This window comes from Sminthopsis crassicaudata, chromosome 1, assembly GCF_048593235.1.
Source record: "Sminthopsis crassicaudata isolate SCR6 chromosome 1, ASM4859323v1, whole genome shotgun sequence".
Taxonomy (NCBI): Eukaryota; Metazoa; Chordata; class Mammalia; order Dasyuromorphia; family Dasyuridae; genus Sminthopsis; species Sminthopsis crassicaudata.
The window spans coordinates 171700165-171724528 of record NC_133617.1 but is presented as its reverse complement, the minus strand read 5'-3'; the positions used below and the strand labels follow the sequence as shown (position 1 = coordinate 171724528).

General features: G+C 32.6%; 1 protein-coding gene across 1 annotated transcript in view; it reads left to right on the top strand.

Annotated features, from left to right (window-relative positions):
• Positions 1-24364, top strand: part of LOC141549476 (uncharacterized) — a 228049-nt gene that overhangs the window by 19158 nt on the left and 184527 nt on the right. Inside the window, exon 4 of the mRNA XM_074279058.1 lies at positions 19427-19513. Within this exon, the coding sequence (XP_074135159.1) occupies positions 19427-19513 (87 nt within the window). The remainder of the gene's footprint in view (positions 1-19426; positions 19514-24364) is intronic.

Sequence of the window (24364 nt, the reverse complement as noted above, 5' to 3'; positions counted from 1 at the left end):
GCCCTCCCTTTTTAGTATCCCTCCCCCACCTTAAAGTTCCTCCCCTTATTTTATCCCTTTTCCTCACAATTTCTGTATTCCCTTCCCCTTAGCTTACTCCTTCCCTCTCACTTTTCAATGAAGTAGAAGAAGTTTCACCATAAATCGAATATGTCTATTGATACACACTATGTTCATCTCCCTCATTTCTTTCTCTCAGATGTAATAGGTTACATTTGCCTCTTTTTTATGATATAATTTCCTTTCCACCTCTAGTTTCTAGGACAAATTATACATATGTTCTTTAGATATTTTTATGGCAGAAGTATAGTTATCAAGATTTCTTTTTACCTTTTTGGAAATCTCTTGAGTACTGTATTTGAAGAGCAAACATTTTATGTAGATCTGGTTTTTTCATCATGAATAGATGGAATTCATTTATTTCATTAAATGTCCATCTTCTTCCCTGGAGAACGATGCTCATTTTTGCTGGGTAAGTTATTCTTGGCTGCATACCAAGTTCCTTAGCCTTTTGGAATATCATATTCCAGGCCCTTCATTCTTTTAATGTGGTTGCTGCTAGATCCTGGGTTATCCTTATTGTGGCTCCTCCATATCTGAATTGCTTTTTTCTAGTAGCTTCCAATATTTTTTCCTTTGTCTGATGGTTCTTGAATTGGCCACTATATTTCTTGGCGTTTTTATTTTAGGGTCCCTTTCCAGTAGGTGATTGATTAATTTTTTCAATGTCTATTTTACCCTCTGTTTCCAAAACGTCTGGGCAGTTCTCTTTGATAATTTCCTTGAAAATAGTGTCCAAGCTCTTTTTTTCCTCACATTTTTCAGGGAGTCCGATTATTCTCAAATTGTCTCTCCTGGATCTGTTTTCCAGGTCTGTTGTCTTTCTAATAAGGTACTTGACATTCTTTTCAATTGTTTCATTTCTCTGGTTTTGCTTGACTACTTCTTGGTTTCTCCTTGAGTCGTCGAGTCTAATTTTCAATGATGTATTTTCTTCATTCACTTTTTTTATATCTTTTTGTAATTGTCCAATTGTGTTTTTAAGTGAATTTTTTTTTTCTTCTATGGAAGTTTTTTTTCCTATTTTATCCATTTTATTTTTTAGAGAGCTGATTTCTTTTTCCAGCTCACTAATCCTGTTTTCCTTGGATTTGTTTACCTTTTCCAATTCATTAATCCTGTTTACCTTGGAGTTGTTTACCTTTTCCAATTCACTAATCCTGTTTTCCTTGGAGTTGTTTACCTTTTCCAATTCACTAATTTTGTTTCTCAATGATTTGATCTCTTTATCCACTCTGGATAACTTCTCCAGGCTCTCTTTCCAAGCTTCCCTTTCCTTTTCCCATTTCTCTTCTACCTCTCTTGTGAGAGTCTTTTTGATTTCCTCTATGAGATTCTTTTGTATTGAGGAGCAGATCATATCCCCCTTAGGGGATTCTTCTGGGGACAGTCTGTTTTTAGTCTCCTCAGTGTTTGAAGTCTGCTCTCTCTCCATACAGAAGCTGTCAATGGTTAGAGCCCTTTTGAATTTTTTGTTCATTTTGTCAAGAGAGGATTGAAGAAACCAAATTAACAAGAGAAACAATTGGTCTTTTTTGGGGGAGATGGCACTGGATGGTGTTAATGGGCTTCCTCTACAGACTGTGGTAAGGCAGCAAAGAGCCACTAACAGGACAGCGAAGGCTGTGCTGTGTCTGTGCTCTGAAGCTCTGAGAACTTGGAGTCACTCCAGGTGGGTGTTAGGGGTGGCCGGTTCCGAGAAATGCTAGCTTTCCGGGGGTTTTAATCTTCACCTCCAGTGTTTACACCTCTCTGCTTCTCCTGGCTTGATGCCAAGACAGAATATCCACACTGGGGTAAAAGTCTTTTTGAAGAAACAGCAGAGATTGTACCCCTCCCCCCTCCGGTTTGAGCTGTGTGAGCTGCCTGTCTTGCTATGGCTTGCCTGCCCTCAGTCTGTGCCCAGTTTGTTCGACCCTCCCCCAAGCAAACACAGACCTTCTCTGGCGAATTTCAAGGATGTCTTTTGTTGGTGATTATTTGTGGGTTTCTTTTCCGGTCAAGCATTAACTCTGAGGCTTGTCATGAAGTAAGTCCTGAGAGAAAACACAGATCTCAAGCAGCTGTCTGCCTCCACGCCACCATCTCAGCCGGAAGTTGCACTTCAACAAGAATTAAAGATAACAGTTCTCAAGAGTTATAAGTATCATCTTCCCATGTTGGGATGTAAACAGTTTAATTTTTTAAATAATATGTTTTGTTTTCTTTCCTAGTTATTTTTCTATGTTTCTTCTGAGTCCTGTTTTTGTAGATCAAATTTTCTATTTAGTTTTTTTTTTTTAATAGAAATGATTGAAATTAAATATTTTATTGAAGATCCTTCTCCTTCCCTGAAAGATAATGATCAGTCTTTCTGGATAGTTGATTCATAGCTGAAATCTAAGGTGCTGTGCCTTCTAGAATATGGTATTTCAGGTCCTTTTTTTGTTGAAGTTACCAAATCCTGGGTAATCCTGATTATGGCTTATAGATACATGGTTTTTTTTGTTTGTTTGTTTTCCCTAGAAACTTCCAGTATTTTTTTCATAAGATCATAGTTCTGGAGTTTTGCATCAATGTTTCTGGGAGTTTTCCAGGAGGTGATTGGTGAATTCTTTCCATGACTATTTAGCCTCCTGATTCAAATATATCAGGACAGTTTTCTTTGATTATTTAATGAAGAATGCTGACCTGGGTCTTTGTTGTCATTGTTGTTATTGTTGTGGCTTTCAGATTATCCAATAATTTCAAAATTGTTTCTCTTTGGTCTATTTTTCAGATCATTTGTTTTTCTAATGAAATATTTTGCATTTTCTTCTATTTTTTTCTTCTTTTTAAGTTGTTTGACTGCTTATTAAGGGTCTTGCTTGCTGTTCTACTATGAATAAGACTCTCTCACTGGCTTTCCCATACACCATATGAGATAGGTTATGCACCCTTTTTACTTCAGTGAGACTGACTTTTATTGACGTCATTTCAACATATATCGAGGTAGAAAACTGTTTTATTCCATCTTTTCATAAACTCTGTTGTTCCAGAATCTGTTCAGAGGCTTAGTTTCATGTGTTTTTGAGGAAAATTGGGAGAGCCCAAGCAGCTTGCTGGCTTTACTCTGCCATCTTGGCTCTGTTCCTGGAAGCTTCTAAATTCTCTTTTTATCAGGAAGTAAAAGGACACTTCACTTTAGTTCTCTTCCAATTGTTCCACTGATCATTTGTGTCTTTAGGTTCACAAGAAAACAACAAATTTTAATGGCAAGATTCAAGAAGGCTTATTTAAGAATACTGGGTTCAAATCCCACTTTTTAATATTTACTACGCATATAACTTTGAACATGCCACTTAATCTTGCCAGGCCTTAGGAAAGGGTAGCATAATTCTCAAAAAGAATTATACCTTTCTATTTATGAATATGTGCAAAATTTATCGTATAGACAAATGATATTAAATTACCTCACATAAAGATTTGAGATTATTTAAAAATATATTGTTCCCAAATATTCTCATTTTGTTCTCTTTCATCATTAATTTTTCATAAGATTGTCTAATACTTTGGAGCTTTTGATTAGTATTAAAGAAGCATAAATACATTTTTTCTAGGTCTAGCATAGTAATCTCTTTAAGTCTAGAGTTTGTTATGATAAGCTCCAAATTATATTATTAAAGTTCAGGGATAATACAGGTATATTTGGATAATATACATATTCACACAGCCATCCTATTATGCAAGAAAAATTAGATCAAGAAGAAAAAAAAAGAAAAATTGAGAAAAAAGAAACAAAATGCAAGCAAATAATAACAGAGAGAGTGAGAATGCTATGCTGTGTTCCACCCACTGTTCCCATGGTTCTTTCTCTAGGTGTAGATGGTTCTCTTCATCACTGCACAAGTGGAACTGGCACAATTTAACTCAATATTGAATAGAGCCCTGTATGTCCGTCAGAATTGATTATCATATAGTCTTGTTGTTGCTGTGTATAATGATCTCCTGGTTCTGCTCATTTCACTTTGCATCAATTCATGTAAGTCTCTCCAGGCCTTTATGAAATCATCCTGCTGGTCATTTCTTTCAGAACAATAATATCCCATAACATTCATATATCACAATTTATTCATCCATTCTCCAATTGATGGGCATCCTCTCAGTTTCCAGTTTTTAGCTACTACAAAAAGGGTTGCCACAAACATTTTTGCACACGTGGATCCCTTTCCCTCTTTTCAGATTTCTTTGAGATATAATCCCAATAGAAACATTGCTAGATCAATGGGTATGCGCAGTTTGATAACTTTTTGATGTTCAGCACTTCTTAAGTAAATAATATAACATTTTACTCTTGTATTTTGTTGTTACTTTTAGAACAGGAAATTATACTTTGCCAATGAATTGCCAATTCATATTAAAATTTCACAGTGGAATACTAACCTTAAACCAGCCATTTGTTTAGATCTAATGTTTGCAAAATTTTTTACTTTTTTTCTTCTGAAGAGACATTTCCTGGTCCAATATTACCAGAAAATATAGTTCTTAAAATCAGGATGTTACGTTATCTGCAGAGATTATATACTTTCACTTGGCATGGAGTGTCTGACACATAGTAAGCACTTAATAATTGCTTATTGACTGACTAATTTCTATATATTTTATACTAAATTGTTTAATCTCTCCCCCCTTTTTTGCATACAGAAAGTATATAAGAAATGTTTACTTAAATTATGAGATATCAAAACAGAATTACCTTGTTCTAAGCTAGATATAACTCCTTGCTTTAAAAGGATAAGAAATTTATGTTATTTGTAAGTCATCCCTGACTATCTTAATTCTTCTATCATGATGCATAAACTGCTTCTATTATGATGTTTTTGTCTATATTGTATAGTACCCTAATTTAGTATAGTGAAAAGGACAAATAATTTTATTGACTGAGACCTCCTTTTCCTTATCTTTAAAATACAAGAGTTAGACATTCTGATTTTTAAGGTCTTTGTCAGTTTCATGTTTCTTTGTGATTGTAATTCCTGAATTACCTTTGTGAAATAATGTCTGACTGAATAAAAGACTTGAACAATTTTAAGAATGAAAAAATTTGAAAAAGTGAGAATATCTGACTATGAGATCTCTCATCTCACAACTTCAAAAAACAGTATTTCCATTATTAAATTATTGATAATTAAGTTTGTCTTTACTTGGGATAATGTAGCCAATCAGGCTTCAAACTTTACAATAACTTTTCTTTATAACTTTTTTTAGGTCACCAAAATTTAGCAATGTTAATATTCTCTAATACTTACATTTATATTTTTTTCTGGCAGTAATAGAGGTGCTTAGGGACATTTGTGAGGTTTTTAGGCTTCTGGGGTGTCACTTCCTGTATTAGGTAAGTATGGAGTACTTACCAGAATAAAGCTAAATAGCAATCATGCAAGACATAGCTCCCACATATCTTAAAAGTTAATGTACCTCTTCAGCATCTAATTTACTAGCAGGAAGTAGCTTATAAACAGAGAATAGAATGAAAACTAGAATTTTTTCTCTACAATCATGATTTTAGAACTAGAAGGGAACTTTAAAGATTATACAGTAAGTCTTATTGATGAGAAACTAGGTTTAGAATCAAAATGACTTTCTGAGCTTTATAATAAGATACTTGCAAAACTAGAACCAAGGGTTCTAACTCATAGTTCAGTTTACCTTCTACTAGAGTTTAATATATTACGTGAATTTACCATATTATTGAACTATTATGTTTGGTATATAAAGACACATGAATATCACATAGACATAAGTTTCACTAAAAAACAGAACTGAAGATTCAGGATAGAAGAAATTTGCCAACTGAATCCTTTGGAACAAGCCTTATTGATGACAAGGTACTAAAAAAACTTTACCAGAATAATTAAAAAAAAAACAATAGGAAGCTAAATTATATAATTTTCTACCCTAATTCTACCTGCAAATCTCAAAGTGAGCTCTATTTTCTAAATATAAAATATGGCCCTTATTTGGAAGTAAGAGGTATCCCCTCACTTCTCCTTTTCTTTTTTTCATGATTATATCTGTGATTTCAACAGTATATGAAGTGAAGAACTCCATCATAGCAGATCTGTACCATCTCTACAACTCTAATCTTAGAGAAATGTCTAGAGTACTGAATAATGACTTTTCCAGTAGATACTGCTAGATGTGAAAAGTATAACTTGAATTTAATTCTTCATTGTTCTGTAAAGGGCTAGAACTGAGCAAATACACTTGGATAATGGAGCATGTGAGACTAATTGCCAATTGGACAATTCTCTATTAACATGTTTGAAGGATGACCCTCCCCAACTATTCCGTGCTGGCTGGATTGGGGATGTGGACAAAGCAGGGAAAGTGACATGTGTGGGTGGAGTAGGAGGAGGAAATTGAGGCATTCTCCTGGTGGTGGAGAGAGAGGAAGGAGGTGTAGAGATTGCTAGATCTAATCCCTTGATCCCTACCTCAAAAGACCAAGAATAAAGACTTTTGATTATCCTGACTCTGGCTGATTTCTGGGGAGACAAGGTTCCAGCATTGCTCCAAGACAATGTGTTGTTTCAACAACTTTTAAATTATACAAAAACTTCCCTCGCAGGACTATTTTACCCAGATCTTTCTTGACTGGCAGATGAATTCTACAAAAGGTAGTTACCTATTTTTTTCAGGCTTCTAGATATCAGCTCATGTCTTATTCAGCAGGAGATAAAGGTTTTAGATTTAGCATACTGCAGTTTCTACAATTTTATTGTATAATCTACATTGTTGTCTCTGCCTATGCTTCCTAAGTATAATCCATCTGCAATTTCTGGTGGCAATCACTGATTTTTAATGAGAGAAATAATTTAGCCCGCTATTCTGTTCCAATCAGTATTAGTCTATTTGATAGAATTATATCAAAGTTCTGTATATAAGGCCCCAGAGCTATGAATCCCATGTTCTAAGTTTACTTGTTAACCCTGTGAAGTCAACTAAAGTCTCTCCACACTTGTTTTGCCTTGTGAGAGTGATCAAGCCCAATGTGACAGAGATCACAATTACATTGAAAGTCCCTTAAAATATTTTTGTACCTCTGGATCAATTACTTGTCCAATAGTAGCAGGTGACCATCTCATGACCACTGACCATCTTATGACTGCTTAGGTCACTGACTGTGATAGCTTCATCCAGCTTGTGACCCTGTTGGTATTCATATTTTAGTGAATGTATTATATATTAACCAATAAAATTGCTGTTCTATATTTAGCGTAACTGTAACCTATACAAGTATAGCTCTGAGGGGAGGTAGCATCTTAGATTATGAGAAAGATATGAGATTAACTTTATTAGAGGGGATCATGGACCCTTTAATAAAGTGCCATTGGCTCAGATTTTGCCTTAGTCTCTCTTATTTTAGGTTGGAAAAATTTAATCACTACTTCAGTTGTCATAAACTCTTATGTTTCCACAAACACATGTGTATTATCCATACCTTTATTCAATGACTTTGTTTTGATATATTGTTTTACAGCTGTCACACAGGATTATATTTTGATTCTATTACTTGATTTTATAGGATCAAGCATGTAGTCCATATAAGACTTGATTGTTGTTTGGTAAATTAATATATGCTTATACCAAGTTATTTTCTATAAGGTATTTTTCCCTTAAATTTGATTATCACATCCTCTAAGATTCTTATCCAAAAAAGAAGAAAAGGGTTAACAAATGCTAATTTTTATTTACTTTTCTTAAAGTTAGGGACCCAATCTTTCATTAACTTACTATGAGTTTTGGTTAGGATACTCTACTATAAGTGTATATTGGATCAGCATTGCTTATATTAATATTGCATTAATATAAGATTGTTTTAAAGTGTTCTTCCTCTTCAGCTTTGATTCCAGTATTATTGTAATTTTTTTAATCTACTCAAGTTTTTCCCTCTCTTTGATATGTTTGTGTCCAATGTATTTTGTCTGAGGAGAAAGATAAATGAAATTATCACCTTAATTATTTGGTTTATATGTGCTCTTGATTTAAGCATGAAACCTTCAATCTTATACTTTGCTTGGCAGATTAAGAATTTTTTCCTAATTCAGTAAAAATAGCATTTTGTTATCTTTGAAGAAAGATCCTACAAAATGAAGTTTTTAAATTTGTTTTTCAATGTAGTAAAATAACCTGGTATAATCTATATACAGAGATTATGTGATTAATACAATTTTTTTTATGCCTGCTTTGGTTTGGAAGCTGTATTTAGTTCTATTTCAGACAAGGAGTAGATTTAAGGTTATGAAAAAAATCATAAAAATGCTACATTTGATATTAATTGTTTTGGCATTATTGTGTTAGTGGCATATTTTAAAATAGTTTTTCAGGTTCATTAAAAAAAAAAAAAAAACAACAACTAGCATTTTCACAGTACTTGGGTCTGCTATTTTAGGCATATGAATAAGTTACTAGTACAGAGTAGAATCTAAAGCTTTGCAATAACCAACAAGACCAGTATAATTGTTAAAGCATTTTCAGTCACTTTGTTAAATAATTAATCAATAATAAATTGTTCTTTATACCTCCTGTACATCCTTTTTGCTCTCATTAGTCATTATACATAATTTTCTTGCTAACTGATTTTATAAAAGTAATACAAACTATTAAACACTTAATTGGACTATATTTAGAAGAGGTCATTATTTTTGATTAGATATATTTGTGATGTCTTCTACAAGAAAAATAATATTAGGTTTTTTGTCTGTGAAGAAGCTAGTAAACTGTTTATAGTAATTCATGTGCTTTTATAAAGCAATTGAGCAAAAATTATGCATTTTATCCATTTCCATTACTTTTCACTTTTTCAGAGAACCCTGAGTTTCAGACATCTCCCTTTATATAACTTTTGTCATTCATCATAGGAATTGTGTTCGTGTGCTCTTTTTCTTGTTGATTCTATCACAGTATAGATGACTAGAAAATTTCTGCTTCTTATTTGAGGCTTTTCTTTCTCCTTTACCCCCCTTTCAACCCCCCTTCCTTAATCATTCAGTCTTTTGTAGTAAAAAATTTTACTTATGTTAATTGGTATATTTTACTCTTTAAGATAGCTAGGTGGACACAGAGTAATGGACACAGAATAAGGAAGACAGCAAAGCAATGATCCATTTGTACTTGAACCTTATTAAACATTATTTGAAGCATTGCATTTATCTCTGGACGTTATGATTTAAGAAATACATTGATGAGGTAAAAGTTATTCAGAGGAATATAGTCAGTATGGTGAAAGATCTTGACTTCATGACATGAAGTTTGGTTGAAGAAACTGGGCTTTTTAGTTTTTAGAAGAAGACTTGGAGGATTATAGGATGGACATATTCGAGTATTTGAAGAATGTCACATGGAAGAGGCGTTCAACTTACTTTACTTAGATTTAGAGGGTAGAAATTATAAAATGGAATTGTAAAATGATAAATTTAGGCTTATTTTCAGGAAAACAAAACAAAACCAAAAAATTTGCTTACAGTTATCCAAAAGTAAAATGGACAGTCCTTAGTTGGAGGCATTTATGCTTTTTTTTTTTTTTTTTTTTTTTTTTTTTTTTTCCTGATGATTGAGATATATTATAGTGAGAATTTCTTTCATGTACGGATTAGACTAGCTAGTAACTGAGTTCCTTATCAACTCTCAAATTCTGTTTAAATGTTGATTTCTGAATCTATTCAATAAAAGTTATCTGATCAGAATCTTCATGATAGAAGACCTGGAACTTTCTTTCTCTGATTTTAATTAAAATTATTCTTGGAAGAAAGGTACATCACTTAATTTTAAGTGAGTTTTAGTACCTTTAAAAATATTGTGATAGCTTTTGTTTTATTTCACATCATCAGTATTTCCCAATTTATCTCTCCTCATTCCACTTTCAGAGAGCTAACCTTTTTTTTAAAGAAAATGATTCAAAGTTGAGATCAGTTACAAAATGTAATGTTTTCTTTCTTATTGTGTAAAGATATATGCTAAATGATTTTTAAATGGAGGAGTGCAAAGATTTATGTTTCTATACAAGTTATTCATGAAGTATGTGTCAGACATGAAATTTGGTTCTAGGCTTTCCTGAGGGCAAGGAGGAGTTTTTATGCATCCTTTCTTACCATTTTTCATATTAGGCTTATATACCTGAAAGCATCATGTTCCTCTTTCCTCTAGAAAGACCTGAAATCCTCTATGTTCCTTCATGTGTTTCATTTAAATGCATACTTTATCAAACCATGTATCTCATTTAGCAACTTTGGATAATTATTTGGGGGCATCTTGTCTTTTTTTTGGCAGCCATAATTTGGCTTTATATATATATATTAACATCACACATTGCCAATTTATTGCTTTATAGGGCAAAGGAAGCTGAGAATAGGGTGTATGAGAATTATTTGTTTCAAATTTTTAATGAATGATGCCAGGACTCCTTGAAATTTGGATGAGTTAGCCCATTTAAATCTGATCAAGAGCTGGTTGAGTTATTAGATGAAAAATTACCCAAATGAACTCTATCAGCACTAGTGAATATTTGCTTAAAATCAACCAATAGTTTTGTCCCTGCAGATATACAGGCAGAATACACTGATTTTTTTTGGCATGATGCCTTTTCTTGCCAGCAGAAAACAAATGGCCAATAGCAGCTGGCAGTAGACAAGCAGAATCTGCACAAAAGGCAAAAAAAAAAATGATGCAGAGCCATCTTCTCAAAACAACAAATGGAAATATCATTTGGTTTAGATTGGGAAAGTAAAAAGAAAGGTTTGAAATATATTCTACTCCTGAGCACTGTTGCAGCCACTAACCTTTCAAAATTTGACAAGCCAATGCAGTCAATATAGAACTGGAGTCAGTTCACACAGTTTCTGAATTCTTACCAATTTAAATTTGGCTCACCATTTTGCATTGTTATAGCATCTTTATAGACAATAAAGATAATCCAGTCACTATTTCCCATTACCTCTTTTGTGCAGTAAGAGCATTTGTAATTAAGACATAAATAAGAGAAGAGGAGGAGCACCCATTTAATAGAGAGTTGTTTTTTGTTTTTTTGTATCTAAAGAATGAAAAGATTGCATTTACCCTTAAGAAACACTGAGGAATCTGTTGTTTTCTTTTCCACCAAATCCCCACTAAAGGGATTTTTATCATCTTAGAGTGGAATTTGTTGTACCAAAATTGCTGTTATGTGCAACAGCATGCAAGTTTTTATCATTTCTTCAATAGTACCATTACTAAAATTGTTATTCATGAATAGGTTTCTAAGGTGGGCATTGGAATCTAGGTATAATAGCTGCATAGCTCTTATACTTGTCTTTCTGAATCAATGGAATTACTAGAACTAATCTGTGTTTGTGTAGCAAGTTATTTTCGTTTCTACTTTAAATGTTCACAAAGAGGAATTATTTTTAGATACTATTCTTTGATTGCCTTTCAAATAGCATAATAGTATTTTTTAGTTGGAAGTATATTACTGTATGAGAAAAATTCTAAATCAGAAATACACAAATAAAGGGATCATTCAAGAAATTATCAACTATACCAATGGTTCCATTCTTTTTCCTCCTCTCCTCCTTCCTTCTTCCTTCCTCCTCCTCCTTCTCCTCCTCCTCCTCCTTCCTCCTTCTCCTTCCTCCTCCTCCTCCTCCTCCTTCCTCCTTCTCCTTCCTCCTCCTCCTCCTTCCTCCTCTTCCTCCTCCTCCTCCTCCTCCTCCTCCTCCTCCTCCTCCTCCTCCTCCTCCTCCTCCTCCTCCTCCTCCTCCTCCTCCTCCTCCTCCTCCTCCTCCTTCTTCTTCTTCTTCTTCTTCTTCTTCTTCTTCTTCTTCTTCTTCTTCTTCCTCTTCCTCTTCTTCCTCCTCCTCCTCCTCTTCCTCCTCCTCTTCCTCTTCCTCCTCCTCTTCCTCTTCCTCCTCCTCCTCTTCTTCTTCCTCTTCTTCCTCTTCTTCTTCTTCTTCTTCTTCTTCTTCTTCTTCTTCTTCTTCTTCTTCTTCTTCTTCTTCTTCCTCTTCCTCTTCTTCCTCCTCCTCCTCCTCTTCCTTTTCTCTTCCTCTTCCTCCTCTTCTTCCTTTTCCTCCTCTTCCTCTTCTTCTTCCTCCTCCTTCTCTTTCTCCTCCTTCATTTCAAGTCTACATCTTAGATATCTACTATAACCTGAACTAAGAAAAACTCTTTGAATTGTGACAGAAATAGTCACTTTTTCCTTTTCTCAGAAACTCATACAGAATTCTTCATATCTACAATAATTTATGATGGTGGTATGATGAAAGTATGATTAAAAAAAACTTCTGAAATTGCTATCTTTAGATGATTGTAATTCTAACACAATGAGAAAAATTTTAAAAAAAAAGACAAGTTCAAATTATGGAGGTAATCAATGGTCAGGATGGAATTCAAAACTCAGTATTATTCTATCATTATATTGAATATAACAGAATCTCTATTTCAAAGAAAACATACATTGAAATATAAACACCCTGTAATTTAAACTTGCAAAAGATGTGAATAAGGAAACTGTACTAGAATTAGGAAAATCTGGACTCAAGTCCTATCTCTGATACATTTAGCTACATGGTTACTTAATCTTTCAGTGATATCTTACTAAGGATGAAACTTACACAAAATTACTTAAACAAAGACTATGAATCTGGATCAATGAAGGGAACTTTCCTATGGGGAGTTCCCTACAGAGATGAAATTACAATTCTGATTCCAACATCCCATAGAATTTTTTAAAAATGTCATCACATGATTACATCACAAAAGACAACAGAAGCAAAGGATTTTTTTATTTCTTTATTTTTGCACTTAAAGTATTTTTTCCTCATTACTTTAAAGATAGTTTTCAACATTCATTTTTGCAAGATTTTGAGTTTCAAATTTTTATCTTTCCTTCTCCCTCAAATAGATGGCAAGTAATTCAATATACTATTCATATATAATCATGTTAAACATATTTCCATATTAATCTTGTGAAAGAAAAATCATAATAAAAGCAAAAAACCATAAGAAAGGAAAAATAAACACCACCAAAAACAATTTTTTTTTTTTAAAAGTGAAAATAGTATGATTTAATTTGCATTCAGATTCCATAATTATTTCTCTGGATGTGGGATGACATTTTCCATCAAAAATCTTTGGGACTTGTTTTAGACCACTGTATTGCTAAGAAGAGAAAATTCTCTCATAGTTGCTCATAGCACAATGTTACTTGTACCATGTTCTCCTGGCTCTTTGCTCACTTCACTCAACATGAGTTCTTGTAAATCTTTCCAGATTTTTGTTTGTTTGTTTGTTTGTTTTGTTTTGTTTTTTAATCTGCCTGCTCATCATTTCTTATAGCACACTAATATTCCATTACATTCATACACCACTAGTTGTTCAAGCCATTCTCTAATTGATAAATATCACTTCAATTCCAATTCCTTGCCACCTCAAAATAATTGTTATGAATATTTTTGTACATATGGGTCCTTTCCCCTTTTTTATGTTCTCTTTGAGATACAGACATAACAGTAGTATTGCTGGATCAAAGAGTAAAAGGTATTTACAATTTTATAGCCCTTTGAGCATAGCTCCAAATAAGCTCTACACAATAGTTAGATGAGTTCAGAATGCCACCAACGAGTGCATTAGTGTCCCAATTTTCCCATATCCCTTCTAACATTTATCGTTTTGCAAAGGATTTTTAAAAGAAGAATTAACTTAAATTTGTACTTGTGTTAGAAAACAAATTTAATCAGTTAACTAGAAATCTAGTCTTTTGGACCTATTTTTAAAGGCCTAAAACAAAATACTTTTGTATTTTGATTGACATTCTATAAGAATTTTTAAAATCTCTTCATGGTTATATTTATGATTTTATTGACAGACCTACATTTATTTCTCCATAATATTTGTGACTACAAAAAAGAAGAAAGTAATGCAGTTCATGATGGTGAATTGAGATGAAATAGTGGATTCATAGCAACAAGTCCAAGCATAAATTCATCTTGAAAGATTTATGTTTAGCCTCCTTTTTCTTGCCAGTGTGTTCAAGGGTAATGAAAGGAAGCAACTGGCTGTTTGAATCAAACTTTCCCCTTCTTGAGCAATTTCACTCTAAGAAACTCAAAGTAATTGTGATGCCTCAGATTTGCTTGACTGAAGTGCATACCTGTTATATAAATAAAAGAGGTGATTATGTTTTGTGCTTCCTCTGAGTTAAAGAAAAAGCTGATAGGTGTTTAGAGGAAAAAAGTTAGTAAAATGTGTTTCCTTTTTCAACTCAGTGAAAACTAGAAATCAGGGTATAATAATTACTTTTTAGATGCATTAGCTAAAAAATAGGAAGCTAGAAATAATAATAATAAAAAAAGCAACAACACCAAAATAAAGTATTTGAGCTAAACCCATGAAAATGTTGGATTAAGCAAATTCCATTGAAATACATATAGTTATCTATGCACTTATTGTCCCCAAATCTGAATATTATAATTAAATAATAACATGTTAAGACCCATTATGTTTATATTACTAAATGACCTACTTTTAATTTCTCAGTAGATCTGTTAATTTTCACGAAAGATATTTTAAAATATTTCCAAAAGCATATTTTGAATAACTAGTACACTCTTCAAGAATTCATCTTATTAACAAGATACCTTTTGGCAATATGTTCCATTTCCTGAAATAATACCTGGAAAAATGGATTGTGGTTTGTGATGAAATACAATAATTTACAACATATAATGCCTTTGTGTACTTTTCTCTTTCCCTTTCCCAGTCCTTATACTATGCATACTTCAGCTTTCAAAAAAAAAGGATGAAGTTAAACTCTATATGTTGGAATCTTGTAGAATAGTATTGTTTGATGGTGGATTCTTCTACAATTTATAAAAAAAGTTATAGAATACATGAATACTAAAATTTCCATTTAAATTAAATATTTTAAAATTATTTTGGTAAGCATGAGTATATATTATTTATTAGTGAGAGGAAGTGTAGTATAATAGAATTGTCCTCACAATCAGGAAGACTTAGGTTGATAGGATTAAAGATTAACTGGAAGGGACATTAGAAAAGCTAATTTCCAACCCAGTAATATTATAGATGAAGAAACTGAGGTCCAGAGGTTAAGTATAATAATCTATTCTATTATGTATTTTATATGATATAATATTATATATAGTAATTGCACCTATCTCATGCAATTGTTGGGAGGACCAAATGAGATAATATTTACAATGTAGCATGTAATAGGTAAATAATAAATGTTGGCTATTAAATGATTTTTCCAGGGTCTTATAGCTAGTAAGTATCTGAAGGCAGTATTTGAGTTCATCTTCCAGATTGTAAGGCTAGTGCTGACCCAACCATGCCATACAAAATCCTTAGCCTTTTAGGAAATTATCTTCATCTTCTTCCTGACATAACCTTGGACTCTGTCTGGGTCCCCTCAGGCCTCATTTGTTAGCAAATATTTTATCTTTCCTGGAACTATACCTCCATGCTTTTTAAGCCATTTCAGTATGAGATGAATACTCCTCCCATTTCTTTTTGTGTTTTTTTTTTTCTTTTTCTTGTTAGATTGTAAACTGCTTAAAAGGAGGGACTGGCTTATTATTAGTATCTAAAGCACTTAGCCTTAGAATAGAAAAAGTTTAATAAATATTTCCATTTATATTTTCTCTCTCTCTCTCTCTCTCTCTTTTTCTCTTCCTCTCCCTCTCTTTCCTTCTCCCTCTTCCTCCCTTCCTCCCTCTTCTATCCCCCCATTGAGTTTTGAAAATCAATTGAGATAATACAAGTTGGAAGAAATATATATAAATTGTAGCAAATGTGAAAAAAAAGACAAGAATTTTACTTAATTGCTAGTGACAAAAAAAGCTAACTGAATATTTGCATCAAGAGAAGTTAAAGGTTAAAATTCAAGATAATTCTGTTCTGCATTGTGGATATATCTCTAATTCAATTCTCAGTAGCATAATACAAAAGAGACAATAACAAGTGGGATATATAACACACCTATAATTTAGCAAACTGGATGACCAAGGATCTAGAAATTATGACTTGAAATATTTTTTTTACTACATAGGAGAAGATTTTGGGGAGTGAAATGATAATTGTCTTCTAATACCCTAAGGTTTGTCATATAGGAGGGGACTTCAATATAATCTATATAAGACAGAACTATCAGTGGTTTGTAAATTACAGTGGAGGCAGATCTTGACACAATATTTGGAAGGATTTCTTAACAATTAGAATTGTCTGACATGTTAGTAGGTTTCTTTACAAAATAAAAATAGACTTCAATTAAATATGTTTAAGAAGAGGCTTTATATAATAAAAGAGATTGATCCATTAAGTAAGAGTTTAAATTAGATGATCTTTTGATTATGTTTCCAATTACAAAAAATCTGTTTTAATATAACTTAATCTAATTTCATATTATATGAGTAGAAAATCAGTGAAATATAACAAATAATTCTTTGGATTCTGAATTTATGTTTATGAGGAGTCTTGAGCTCTGTTCTTTGGGGTTGACTTCATGAAATGTTCTATCAGCAGCATCCATTGCTTAAGTAAAAATAAATTTGGAAATGCAAATTTTGGTCTATGGATTAAAATAAGTTTCCCACATTTTAAATGTTGTGAAGAATAATTTATATACTAATCATACTGTTTTTATTTTTTTAAGATATGGGATTCATTTATTTTATTATGAGACTTTTTTATGGTATTTTATTTTTCCAAATATAAAGATAGTTTTCAACATTCACCTTCACAAAATCTTGTGTTCCAAAATTTTCTCCCCTCTCCTACCTCTCTTCCTCCAGATGGCAAACAATTTGATATAGTTTAAATGTATGCAGTTATTCTAAATATATTTCCATATTTGTTATGTTGTGCAAAAATAAATTGGATCAAAAGGGGAAAATTAAGAAAAAAAGAAAAAAATAAGCCAACAAACACTATCACTACCACCAACAGCAGAGAGGTGAAAATACTGTGCTTTGATCCACATCCAGTCTTTATAGATGTGAATGGAATTACCTTGAATCATCTCATTGATGAAAAGAGCCAAGTCCCATCACAGCTGATCATCACATAACCAGATTGTCTTTATTATCTTAATCTTTCTTTTCATGGTAGAAAATAAATTTAATTTATCTCAATGCCACAAATGAGACATCAGTCACTCAATCAATAAGCATTAGGCATTAAGTGCCTGGATACTAAGTACAATGCTTAGTTCTGCATAGGAATTTATGGAATTGAAGTTAAGAATCAAAGAAAGGATAACAGAAAGGTTTAGCATGTGACATTATAAACAAAATATTGTGTTGGAGAAATGATGTAAAAGACTGAAAATTTTCAGTTATTGAGAATTTAAGGGACTTCACAAACCATTCAGTCTATCCTATTTCTTTGATTCTAGCAAATAAATACATATTAAAATATAATAGGTTAGGTATATACTACAGTAGAATAAATAATAATCTTTTATACACCTGAAATAGCCAATTAGAAAGGGCTAAAGCCATATTTTTATCTTGCCTTTGAAAGTTAGCCTGTTAGAAGAGAAATTAAAGTGAAAACTTGAAGAACTATATATAAATATTAATAAGAAATGAGATTTGTTTTTCTTTATCATGATTGAATATAATTGAATGATGGACACTTGCATAGTGATAATGTGTGTCTGCTCCATTGTTATCCTTTTGACATTAAAATAATTTAAGGAAGGTCCTAAACACACCACATGGACCCTCTTACAAACTTATGAAAGGATATTGATGAAAATTCCATGGGATCATAGAATCATAGATTAAAAACTAACAGGAAACTTAGAAATAAATTAATCCAACCTCATTTTACAGATGATGATATGGTCTGGCAGATGTGGTTTTTGATCTGCATTGTTGGAAGAATACCCACATCAGTGAGATAACAAGTTTTTTGGAGAGTTGCAAAAATTGGTGTTTGATCTGATATTTCCATAGTGTTTGAGGGCCCACTTTCTAGCAATTGACTACATATGGCATTGTGAGTGAATAAAGGCATCCACTGTCATTTTTGCTCTAATGCACATAATGGTGAATTATTATCCCAGCATATGAAAGAGTGTACTTAGTGTATCACCATGCTTTTGTGGTAGATGAAAAACAATTACAGTGAATAAGGCAGAATAGCTATGTTATTGCAGTACATAAGACTTTGATTACATCCTGCCAAGATTCATACTAGCCTAGTAGTTGTTGACAGATAAAGTAACAAAAATGAAACTCATTTATTTTTTCTTTATTGAGACCTCAAGGTAAAGCAGATTTTCAGTTCTTGTACTTACTACATTGATAGAATAGAGACTGACAGCAAAAATGTGCCCGTCCAGAAATATAAATTAAACCTAGTTTCATATCAAAGTTTCATTTAGCCTTTGAAAAGGAGCTTTGGATTATTTTTGATCCTAAAACAAATATACTGTAGAGTAAAACAGTAGGACTAGGACACATTAACCCTTTCCTGGGCTTAACATTTGCAGAGATTTTATCACAAGTTGCTAGTGTTTACCTTTGTCTTGTGGTATTTGGCAATTTGAATTGCAATCAGAATCAGGTGCATTTTACTTGAATGCAAAACAAAAGTCAGAAGTAGACATTTATTTCCATCAGTAGAAATCTGAGATTAGTGTTGACAAATCTATGATAGGCAAGTTGTCCCTTTACAAAATGTATCTTGTGAGATGTAATAGGGGGATATAGAGTGCCAAAGAAAAGTAGATTTCTGTTTTACATTTTGTGCTATGCTGGTTTGATTGACCAAAGCATTAAAATAAGTATTCATATCTCCACTTCACATTGTATGGAAAGAAACAGCAAGAATGATTTATATGAACAAGTTTCTTTCCACTATCTCCCCCTTGGCCCCTGCAAATTACACTATTTAAAAAAGGACCTCCACCCTCGTAATATCGCACTTCCTCATTTCACTATAGAATTCTCATTGGGCATCACAATTTTCCCAGTGGTCTAGTGGCAAGGAGAGGGCCAATGATGAACTCTATTCCATCTAACAATCTGGGAACATTTCTACAGTATATCTTGAAAACAATTTGGCTTTGATTTTTTTCTTATTATAGTGTCTAAATTTGATAATTTTCTCATTAATTTCTTAGCAACAGTAAGATGGAGTGAACTTGTTTCTAGAATTACCTTTTTTGACCTTTTGCAAGATGATAATTACAAAACTAGAAGGCTTGGAAGAGTTGTAAAAAAAATTAAGCTTGTAAAGTAGCTAAAATGGCCCTTCCGTGGTGGTGTCGATTTCAAAATTAACATTTTTGGTTCATGTGCTTCTAATAATCACTGACCCTTTCTTCATGTACTTTCCACAGGAAATGAATACAGCAGAAATTACTTTGACCCATTGATGGATGAGGAAATAAACCCAAGGCAGTGTGGGATGGGGGTCAGCGGAGAAGGTGAGCTAGAATTAAGTATGTAATTTTTGTGTCAGAATATTCTTTTTCCATTCATGAAAATGAGGTGACAAAGATCACATATGCAGTTCCTTTTAGATGTTGCAGCTTACAATTTAAATGGTGAGTTTTAGCCACTAACAACGTGATGGGTAATAGAGGTAATTTTTGATCAAGGACAGCAAGCTAGTGGACACAGAGAAGCATGCATTTTCTTTATTTGGGTTCTAGTGAGCTATAGTTTAATATCATCCTTACAAGGGCTATTTTATATGGATATGATTAATGATCACTTAGCAAATGCAGATATGTGCTTATGCTGAAAATAAGTATTCTATTACTAAGAGTTCATAGCAGATGAGATTCTCATCCAGGTTGAGTAGGGTTATAGGAATATATATGAACACTATGGGCATAAAATCAAAGACTGATGGAATAAGACCTTCCTGATACATGTAAGACAAATAGCATGTTGCAAGAGGAAAGAATGATAGATTCATAGTTCTAGAATCTGGGTTTAAATCCAAGACCTTCCACTTATCCATGTTATGTTGAGCAATTCATTTTTCCTTAGACTTAGTTTCCTCATCTGTAAAATTAACTAGATGATTTTTCATATCCCTCCCTATTTGGTCCCACAGCCTATACTCTTTATATATATAATGATGGATTTTCAGGATATCATGATTTGAATTTTAAGAAATCCTATTTCATTGTTTCTTTTCCTTTTTCTTTATTGAAATCATGGGAAGTTAATGAGGCTTTATTATTTCCATGAGTTATCCAAACTTCTTAATAAATTAGATGAGAAAAATCAATAAGAGCACTCTAACACAGCATATGCTATTTTTACAATTATATTTAAGTAAAACTACGATATAATACAGATCATAGAATTCAGAGGGAGAAGGGATTTTAGACATCAATTAGGTTAACACTTTTATTTCTGAGTAATTGAGAAAATGATTGCTTAAGGAAAGTGATTTACAGTAGGTTATACAAGTAGTAGGATGTAATAATAATTATCGGCCAATTGCTTTCAATGGCCAGTTTTGATGAGCAGCCATAGGATTAGAGTGAATATGACTTTGAAGGAATATTTTCCATATGTAGTACACTTAATTTCGTGTGATTAGCCTTATGTGTGTTCACAAAAATATTTGTGAATTGAATACAGGACCTTAATCTTGCAATCAAGAGATTATACCAGTTGTGAGACTTATATAGAATAATAAATGTAACTTAATAATAATCTTTGTACTACATACCTCATAGTATTAAGTTGAAAACATTTTGTAAATTTTAAAGTACTATATAAATGCATTGTTATTATTTTAAATATTTCATTAAGATTATAGTTTGCAAAATAAAAAAAAATACCTTAAGTAATGACTATATAATATGTGAGCCACACTGGACATTTGGATTAATTTTTTCAATCCAGCCCACAACAATTTAGTATATTTAAGTATTGGTCATGACTGTCCAAATATTTGAATATGAAAATATGAAGTCTCATATATATAGCATTCTAAAAAGTACATATCAACTTTAATATATTAGGACAAGACTGTACTATTACTTGTGCTCTCTTCTAAGCTTCCTTTTACTTCTGTGTTTTTAAAAATATTTGATTGATGTTCTTTTCTTTCTTTTCCTTTTTTTTTTGTTTCACTATCACTATCAATTTCCAAAATCCAACTATAGATTTCCCCTAAACAGAAGCTCTTTTATTATATCAAATTAAAATAGTGAAGCAAAACAAATTTATACATTATGCCTGAACATATATGTCACATTCATCATTTACAATGAATGTTTTATATAATCATGGCTGTGGTTCTTTGGTATGTGATACTAAAACAGTACTCTTTCCACTGACATGGATTCTCTGGATTTTGACTATATTACTGCTAGATGTTTTTATTCAAAGAAACATAGTTGGTTTCTTTTAGAGGATAATTACTGGTTTCTTTAGATTTTCATTTTTCCCTTTCTAATAGATCTGGATGTTTGGCTTTCATGAAATCATTGAGTTCTCTTTATTCCTTTTATTTCAGAGTCTATTACTTGTTAAAAAGTCTTCTAATGTCTATGTTTTTTCTCTTTCCATGATTTCCTTGGATACTTCAATTAATTTTTTTCCTCTAGCTTCATTTTTATTCACTTTTGTAATTCTTGTGAACAATCCATTCTTTTTTTTTTCCTGAGGCTCTATTCATGATTTTAATGGAGCCATTACTTTTTCTGTGTTTTCTTCTTGAGCTTCTCTAAATCCATCATATTTTGGGGTTTTCTTCTTTTTACTTATATAAACTAAGCATTGATTCCAAGATTGGAACTTTGTACCATGGTCACATTCTTTTTATTTTTTTTTCCAAGGCAATTAGGGTGACTTGCCTAGGGTCACACAGCTAGCAAGCATTACATGTCTTGAGACTGAATCTGAACTCAGGTTCTACTAACTCCAGGACCAGTGCTCTATCCATGGTACCATCCAGCTGCTCTAAGAGTTTTGCTCTTTTTTTTTTTTTTTTCCTTGTTTGTTTGTGTGAGGTTTTGGTGAGACAATTGGAGTTAAGTGACTTGCCCAGAGTCACACAGCTACTAACTGTTAAGTGTCTGAAGTCACATTTCAACTCAGATCCTCCTGACTTCAGGGCCAATTCACTGCATCATTTAGGTGCCCTCATGGTCACATTTTTTTAATACTGTACTCTTGAATGGGATCTGTCCCCTATGGAGTCTGGATATTGCCACTGTTACAGTCCTGGTTAAGTGGCTGGTATTACAACTAAGAAACTGCCACAAATCATGGCTTCTATGGAAGAAAATGCTCAGCTTAGCTGGGTAGTTTATTCTGAAGTGCATTCCAAGTTCTTTTTCCTTTTGGGATATCAGATTCCAGACCTTTTGATCATTTAATGTGGAGGCAGCCATCTTGAGTGATCTTTATTGTGGTACCTTGGTATTTGAATTTTTTTTTTTCTGGTTGCTTGTAATATTTTTCCTTAGTCTGATAGTTCTGAAATTTGGCCACAATATTCTTTGGAGTTCTTATTTTAGGGTCTTTTTCAGAAGGTGTTAGATAATTCTTTCAATGCTTATTCTTCCTTCTGATTCTATTATATCTATGCAGTTCTCTTTGATGATTTCCTGTAAAATAGTACGTAGGCTCTTTTTTTCATTATAATTTTTGGGAAGTCCAATAATCCTCATATTATCTCTCCTATAGCTATTTTCCAGGTCTGTTGTTTTTCCAAGTAGATATTTAACGTTTTTTCCGATTTTTTTCTTCCTTTTTTTTTTTTTTTTTTTGGTTTTGATTGACTGATTCTTGATGTCTCAAAGAAGCATTCATTTCTATTTGTTCATTTATGATTTTTAATGAGTTACTTTATTCATTAGCTTTTTAAAAAATTTCTTTTTGTATATCTCCAATTGAGTTTCTAAATGAGTTCTTTTGTTCTATGGAATTTTTTTTTTTCCATTTCACTAAATTTTTTTTTTTGTGAGTTATTTTCTTTTTCCAATTCACAAATTCTACTTTCTTGGGAGTTTTTTAATCTTTTCCAATTCATAACTTCTACTTTCCTGAGAGTTCTTTATCTTTTCCAATTCACAAATTCTGTTTTTGTTTTTTTTTTTGCACTTCCTGGGAGTTTTTTACCTTTTCCAATTCACATTTCAGGAAGTTGTTATTCTCTTGCATTACTTCTTTTTTCCTTTCCCCATTTTTCTTCTAGCTCTATTTTAAGACTTTTTTTTTTTAATTTTTTTTATTATATATATATATATATATATATATATATTTTATAATATTATCCCTTGTATTCATTTTTCCAAATTACCCCCCCTCCCTTATTCCCTCCCCCCGACGACAGGCAATACCATACATTTTACATGTGTTACAATATAGTCTAAGTACAATACATGTGTGTGAATATCATTTTCTTGTTGCACAATAAACATTAGAATCCGAAGGTACATGCAACCTGGGCAGACAGATATTAGTGCTAACAATTTACATTCCCCTCCCAGTGTTTCTTCTCTGGGTGTATCTACCTCTGTCCATCATTGATCAACTGGAAGTGAGTTGGATCTTCTTTATGTTGAAGATTTCCACTTCCATCAGAATACATCCTCATACAGTATCGTTGTTGAAGTATACAGTGATCTTCTGGTTCTGCTCATTTCACTCAGCATCAGTTGATTTAAGTCTCTCCAACCCTCTCTGTATTCCTCCTGCTGGTCATTTCTTACTGAGCAATAATATTCCATAACTTTCATATACCACAATTTACCCAACCATTCTCCAACTGATGGACATCCATTCATCTTCCAGTTTCTAGCTACAACAAAAAGAGCTGCCACAAACATTTTGGCACATATATGTCTCTTTCCGCTCTTTAGTATTTCTTTGGGATATAATCCCAGTAGTAGCGCTGCTGGGTCAAAGGGTATGCACAGTTTGATAACTTTTTGGGCATAATTCCAGATTGCTCTCCAGAATGGCTGGATTCTTTCACAACTCCACCAGCAATGTATTAGTGTCCCAATTTCCCCACATCCCCTCCAACATTTGTCATTATTTGTTCCTGTCATCTTAGCCAATCTGACAGGTGTGTAGTGGTATCTCAGAGTGGTCTTAATTTGCATTTCTCTGATCAGTAGTGATTTGGAACACTCTTTCATGTGAGTGGATATAGTTTCAATTTCTTCCTCTGAGAATTGTCTGTTCATATCCCTTGACCATTTATCAATTGGAGAATGGTGTGGTTTCTTATAAATTATGGTCAGTTCTCTATATATTTTGGAAATGAGACCTTTGTCAGAACCTTTGTTTTTAAAAAT